The sequence below is a fragment of the Cebidichthys violaceus genome, unplaced genomic scaffold (assembly GCF_023349555.1).
Source record: "Cebidichthys violaceus isolate CVI_PGR_0920_01 unplaced genomic scaffold, fCebVio1.0.p SCAF_1, whole genome shotgun sequence".
Taxonomy (NCBI): Eukaryota; Metazoa; Chordata; class Actinopteri; order Perciformes; family Stichaeidae; genus Cebidichthys; species Cebidichthys violaceus.
In genome coordinates this window covers 23,091,214-23,098,153 of record NW_027176262.1, presented here as the reverse complement: position 1 = coordinate 23,098,153, position 6,940 = coordinate 23,091,214, and the positions used below count along the sequence as shown (strand labels likewise).

Sequence of the window (6,940 nt, the reverse complement as noted above, 5' to 3'; positions counted from 1 at the left end):
GCATTTGGATTTTAAATAAGGGGGGGGGGGGGGGGGGGGGGGATATTGTGTTGTCAAAGGCTAGCTTCCAGGGAAACAAACATCAAACGTAAGCGTGTGACTGTGTGACAATGTACCTCCTGGGGGGAAGGGGGGGGGGGGGAATTGTGGGACTTTTATGAACTGAAACTTTAATAACTCAGGAATTACTTACTTGGTTTTGACAGGAAGTGCCCTGTTTCAAAAGGTGTGACTCAAAATAGGCAAGAGTGTTTCCTAATCATGCTCAAGGTTGAAATTCAGCTAGATTCATCTACTGACCAAAAATAACTCTCCCCCCCCTCCCCTCTCTCTCTCTCTCTCTCTCTTTCTCAGCTGCAGTGTTTCCTCTGTCACAGAAATGTATTCCTGCTCTCTGGGCGGATAAGGAGAATCATATCCAGCCGTATGCATCTTGCAAGAATTTGAAATCAGTTTGATGCACCCTCCTCTGAATTAATGGCCTAGATACACACTGCATGTCATGGTAGTTGAGTTCACAATATCTATATATATATATATATATATATATATATATATATATATATGGGTCTGCATACAGCAGCCAAAAGCATAGACCTACAAAAAGACTCACTGTCCCTGTGCACAATTTCAGTCTCAAATAAGCCAAGTCTGTGCCATGTCGAGCCCTTTGTTCGATTATGACCGGCAGATTATTTGAAGAAGTAATTGTCCCCAGGTGTTCCGAACATTCCAAGCTTATTCTCCACCCCCACGATGCTCAACTGTACAGATTAGGCTCAGAGTGAAAGCTCTTCCCTCAATGGAAGGAACAGGGGGGGGGGGGGGGGGGGGGGGGGGAAGACCAAACAGGCACAAACACACTAAGTATGTGTAGCCAATCAGCTTTCGGCTTTGCTTGAGCATGCTGTCCCTCTGGGCACCTTGATCCAGGCAAAGAAAAGTCCTCTATTTCCCCCCGGGGCCTGTAATACCTGTGTGATGAGAGCTACAGGAGCCGCCGCCCGCTGCAGCAGCAGCAGCAGCAGCAGCCGCCGCTCTCCATCCCTCCATCTCTATGCACCACACACAGAGAACACGGGAGTCAGAGAGCGGCCGTGTTTAGAACACTCTGAAGCTCTTTGCAGCCACCTGCTGTGCTTGATGTAATACAGCATTTTTTTCGCACCGATGGAAACACTGTGTAATATATATATATATATATATATATATATATACTATTAATCTGCATGTGCTGTTTTGTGAAGATAATGTGCAGAATTAGTGAGCTGTGTAATTGTTTATTGAATTAGTAACACTTTATTATACAAGTTATTTCCTAATAATGTCCTATAAATGTCACCGAAAAGAAGTACTTCATTTGGCACGGGGCAAATAAGAGACAAGAATCAGGTTGGTTTTGTTGAGTTTAAAAGAAATTGAGAACACATTTAAACACAACTAAATTTGCATTCGTTATTAATTCATAATTTGACACATATCTGTCGAATTGAACGCTTGCCTGCCAAGACTCTGTAGCTTATAGCAATTCATTGCGAACCATTTATTGGAAGAGGACCAGTTGAACCGATAACTAGTGCCAAATAATCACACAGGGAATCACGTTTGCATAACCTGGGCTCATTTATCTAACGATGGGACCCGTAGAACAAGGAGTTAACAGTCGTGTCTGCCAGGCGGACCGGATCGCACAGCGTCGTGTTGTGCTGCGAAAAAGCAAGACAAAAGCCTCGAGCCGTCAAAGGTCTAAAAATTGCTTGTGAAGAAGGTTCACAGCGTGGCCCGCACTTATGTATGCATGGCAGGTCAAATGTCTTCCAACACAGTAAATCTGACTGTATAGTGTAGGGTTTTTTTTATAGCGACTTAATTAGGTATACAAAAGGTCAGAGGTCCCCGACTTTGCATTTTGAATGCAGACTTGAACGCTGCCTTGGCAGTGATGTTTAAATTACAGCCGCTTCATTAGCGGATGAGTGCTTGTCGTGGATGATTTGCATTCTGCATATCAAATCTCAAGGAGAGAATGGCGTCACGGCGGTTCAGGAGACAATCGGGGATCCGTTCTCCACGGTTCCCCATTAATACCGGGACGGTTGTCTTTTGTGATTATTACTTAGTGCACACAACAATTAGCGGTGCGGTCTCCCTCCTGTGTTTTAATTAATACAAAATGCCGTTCACATACAGCGGTAGACGACTCCACCGCAGAGGTACATTTTGCAATTAATCTTTGAATAAGTCCAAGATAATGGGCAAATGAAAGTCTGTCTAGCATGAAATGCATTTTACTTGCTGTTGCTGTGGGGAGTCGGTGTTGTATTTGTACATTCAAACATGCAAATGATAGTTTTATTCTATAGGAGGTGTACATTTCTGTATTTCAATAACAATAAAATGCATATTTTATCAGTTTCTGTTCAAGAAAACGGATAGGACTTTGCAGTCTACTGGTGAGACAGTGAAAGGAGAGTCTTATTGTATATTCTTAGTTAATATATTAGATATTTTAGCTTTGACTTCACTCTGTACTTGACTTGGGTTTGTATTCTGCCTTCAGGTATTTCGGGCAGAGCTTTTCACAGCTTGTAGATCGTCGTCTGTGTAACTGACTTAATAATGTCAATCTCCAGGAAGAAAAAAAGCTGAAGACACATCATTTCTCCCCTCATTCTTTTTTTGCTAATTAAGATTCATCAGTGCTAAATCATTATGGTAATTTTGTCATTGAACTGCGTGAATGGATTAGCGTGTAGACATCTCTTTAAAAGATGCACAGCAGGAGGTATCGCGACAAGAGGATTTTTCTTTTTTCTCCCCTATAAGGATTCGAGTCTTCATCACACGTTAACCCTCTGGACTGAGGAAGACTAGAGATGTAGAACTGGAAACTTTCAACAGACGGTCCGTGAACGTCTCGGCTTCATTTGTATTCCGATAATACAGCTGCTTCACCTGCTGCTGACAAGTTCATGAAGGCCACATTGATCCTTCACTTCAAAACTAATGAAGACCGCTGGCACTTGCTGCATGAAACCACAGCTGGTTACACAACGCAGGCTGAAAACAAAGCGGCCGAACGATGCCGAACCCGAGCAGAAGATATTCATTAACTGCTAGTTGCGCGACAATCGCCTCTTTCCCTGCGTTCAGAAGCACGACACTGAAAACTAACGCGAGCATTATCGTACCTTCAACGTGCGATCAATATCGAGAGCAATCCTTCCGCTTTTCATGCACCTACCTCTCGACCCTGTTCTAATCAGCCCTGAGCTCAAAGAGGGGAAACGAGGATTCATTCTTCAAAAGGCGCCGCACTCCAACGCCTCGACTAACAAGAAGAGAACCGTGTCAGGATGTATTCCACCTTCTCAGCACGTGACTGATGAACAACTCTTATTATAATCATCTCAATTGACACTAGGACACTCTCCCCCCGTCGAGATAATTAAGCTGATTTAGTCACACTTTGGCAACACAAAAGGATGTGTGAGGGTCACAGATCTAAATAACTTTGTTTAATTTGAGCATAAAGAACTTTAAAGTGTGCAAGATCAGTGAGATTACATATCGTCTCATCAGTGTCGGTTAGTACAATTGTTAAGACATTGTACAGCAGGAGCAAAATAAATAACTATATTGCAGTGTAGGTTAACACAGCCAGACAGAGTGATGAACAAGAGTCAGTTCAGGGAGCGTTAAAAATGTGTTTAGTAGTTTCTTTTAATGCGTTCTTCATTCCCACCAGGTGTCCATTCTCCGTACGCGTACTCTCTGTTTATAGTGGTATTCTTTCAGGTGCTTTTTCAAAGCGTTCGGAATGGGAAGCACGTTAATGCCGTCGTAGGTGGTGCAGCTGCTTACGACCGCCCGGCAGACGTGTTGCAGGCTGAAGGGCTGCGCGCGATGGATGGGGTTGGACAGCAAGGGCTCGAAGAACATGCAGGAGTTGGGGTCCTTGTAGTGCTCCAGCAATCCCGTGACCGTGGGGGCGTGGAAGACGCTGGGGTCGTGCACGTCGAAGCTGAAGTTGTGGTTCCACTGTTCGATGCGGGCGTGTAGCGAGCGGCCGTAGCGGCGGAAGCTAACGGAGAAGAGGTAGTCTTCCTGGGCGGAGTCGCGCAGGAGGAAGGTGCCTTCGGGCTTGCCCTCCAACAGCGTCTCTGCCTCGTAGCGGTCCATCACCCCCCAGTAACACGGGAGGTTGGTGATCTGCAGCAGGTCGGGAACTAAACAGTGAATGTAATCGATCTGAGTGTGAATGCGGTAGCCATCGTGCGATTTGTGATCCTCGGTCGGAGGAAGTATGGCGCTGGCGGGCACGTTGGTCGCTGCGACCTCTGGGTCAACCACAGGGTCTGGGGTTGTATTATCACAGGGGGGAACGGAGGCCGAGGCCGAGGCCACCACCTCATCCAGAGTGTCCAAACAGCTCTGTAGGAGGAGCTGGTGGTGCTGCTGCTGTCTTTGGAGGAGAAGCTGCTGCTGCTGCTGAACGGAGGCTCTGTCGGGCCCGGCCAACTCGTTCATACCGTGCGCCAGCTTGGGGCCGTGCTTGTAGAGAGGGTTGATTTGGGCCGTCACCTCGAACGTGTGGATCTCTGCATTGGGTGGTGGCTCGACGCCTTGTTCGATGCTGATGCGCCTGCGCTCTCGCAACCTGTCATCTACGTCCTCCACCACAGTCGGCATGGCTGGCGTAGGGGCAATGCACACCACCGCGGAATCAAGCAAGGGAGGCTGGGTAATGGGGGCCGTGTGCTGCTTAATGAGATACCACTTCTGAGCCAGCTCCGACCCTACAGGGAAGGGGCAGTCGTCCAACATCAGCTCGCTGAGGTGGATCTTGCGCCTCGAGGAGGCACAGGCAGTCGAGGGAAGAGCCTGCGGAGACGCCGCCGCTGCCGTCGCGCTGTGCGTCTTTATTGGGAAACACTGCCCCATTGCATCTTGGATTTTTTGCCGGAGAGTGCGACTGCTGCTCGACCCTCTGCTCTCACCGTCACCGGTCGCGGGCGTCTCTGGAGCAGAGCCGACTGTTCCCAGTCCCGGCCTGGACGCGACCCGCTCTTGTCCGAGAAATGAGGCCGCGGCTTCCAACCCCTGCCATCGCCAACTCTCCTTCAAAGGTGAGGAGGAAGACTGGTCCTTGGACTCGAGGTCGCTCAACAGCTCACCGTACTCAAAGCCATCGCTGACCGGCCTCTCGGCTGCCAGTTCATGGGAAGCGAGGCCTTTCTTCTTCCCCTTTACGCCTTTCCGTCCACTGCCTGGCTCTCGTCTCTCCTCTGACCGGCTTTGCCTCACCTTCGGACGGGCCCCCCTCTCTCGCTCTTTACCTCGGTTCCCCGACTCCTTTGGCAGTGACATGATGAATTATGTGGTGAAAAAGCAACAGTTGTGCCACTCGGGGGAGTTGCCGATGGATGATTTGTAATTGCAGTTAGCTTTTGGCAGGTAGTTTCCCATCCACAGCCCTCGTTTGAGACGTCATTGTCATCGTCCGTGCATTCTGGTCACGGAGTTAAAACGACCTGCAAAACAAAATGAGAGTTCCGCTTAAATTAACTTCTGAAGATAACGTCGTCGTAGTGAAACGCCTTTCTGAAACTGATGCAATCCAACACAACAGCTCTGCTCAACATGTTTCCTTCTTGAAGATCATCATTTTCAGTTTATGTTAAAGAGAGGTGCATGTTTTAGAGCTGCAACTTGTGTTTATTGTCGTCATAGTTTAATCTGTTCATTATCAATTAATCTGTAGGTCCAGAAATAGTCCAAAAATACCATCACAAAATCACTGAAGATTAGGAAAACCAGTAAACTCACACATATTTTTTGTCATTTGATCAATCTTTACTCAAAATAGTTAACGATGTGCTAATTAACTCGTCTATGCAGCTCTAATTGATTCAACTTTATTGTCATTTTGGAGGCTGTTTGTGCTTTAATGTTAGTTACTCTTTAGATACTTTGAGTAGTCTGTAAGATGAGAAGAGTTCAAGCGCCTTCTTTGAATTTAAGGCATTTTGGAACATATTGAGAACTCATAGAAGCAAACTACTTCTGGCCCAGTTCCGAGTTTGACAGATCACGTCAACGGTGTCGTTTCTATGGCCTCTAACTCTAGAAGAAAGCTTTACTAGAGTCCTTATAACGGAATAGATCCTGCCTAAAACACACAACCAAACATCAATCCCTAACAGGAAACTAGGTAGAAGTTTATTCGATCAAATGTGCTTTCCCTGAAAGTATTATAAGTTATGATGCTCAGCTCTTCTTCTTATCAGCTGGAGTTTTCTCCACAGTAGAGCGGGCGTTTTGTCTATAAAATGGATAATAAACGTTCGTGATCAGGGATGGAGCTCGTTCCTATCTTAAAGAACGTCAACTAGTCTTTAAAGAAAGTGAACAGTCGATTAATAATTTCCAACTTTTACCGCTCAACTTGATCTAACGTTTGCCAGCGTTGAATACTTTAGAGATGTCAAATTGTTGCGGCAAATCGACGACTCAAATCCCCCTTTATGCTGGAAACTTCCACGCTAGCTATAACATTAGCGTAAAGCTAAACAAGCGACGCTAACATTAGCTGTTTATGCTCGGTAGGCTACGTAAGCAGGGAAGCTAACACTAGCTTTCTGCTAACTTAGGTACTCTTTGATGCAGGTTATGTTGTATCTATTGCAACTTGTATCGAGCTTTCTCAACCATAGCACAGCCTGTGAACATACCGAGCAGTTGTTGTGAAGTTTCACGGCGAAGGAGCTCCCGTTTCTTCTTGGATAAACTAATGGCCTTAACACAAACTGAGGCTAGCTCATATTAGCTTGATCAATTTAATGCTAACATCGTGCAACCCGGAAGTAAAAAGTAATTACGAGTATTTTTTTTTTTTTTTCTTTCGGGAACGTCAGAACATAAAGGGCGTCTGTGACGT

The 6,940-nt window shown here is 46.2% G+C and overlaps 1 protein-coding gene across 1 annotated transcript; it reads right to left on the bottom strand.

Annotated features, from left to right (window-relative positions):
* Nucleotides 1–2,338: 2,338 nt before the first annotated feature.
* Nucleotides 2,339–6,848, bottom strand: socs9 (suppressor of cytokine signaling 9). Its single transcript, XM_068715884.1, has 2 exons — nucleotides 6,735–6,848; nucleotides 2,339–5,534 (listed from the first exon to the last, which is right to left on the bottom strand). Exon 2 carries the CDS (start codon nucleotides 5,368–5,370, stop codon nucleotides 3,736–3,738), a length of 1,635 nt encoding a protein of 544 aa, XP_068571985.1. The 5' UTR covers nucleotides 5,371–5,534; nucleotides 6,735–6,848; the 3' UTR covers nucleotides 2,339–3,735.
* Nucleotides 6,849–6,940: the final 92 nt, after the last annotated feature.

What these genes read in the sequence shown, in the direction of transcription:
- socs9 (XM_068715884.1), bottom strand. Translation starts at nt 5,370, where the DNA reads ATGTCACTGCCAAAGGAGTCGGGGAACCGAGGTAAAGAGCGAGAGAGG.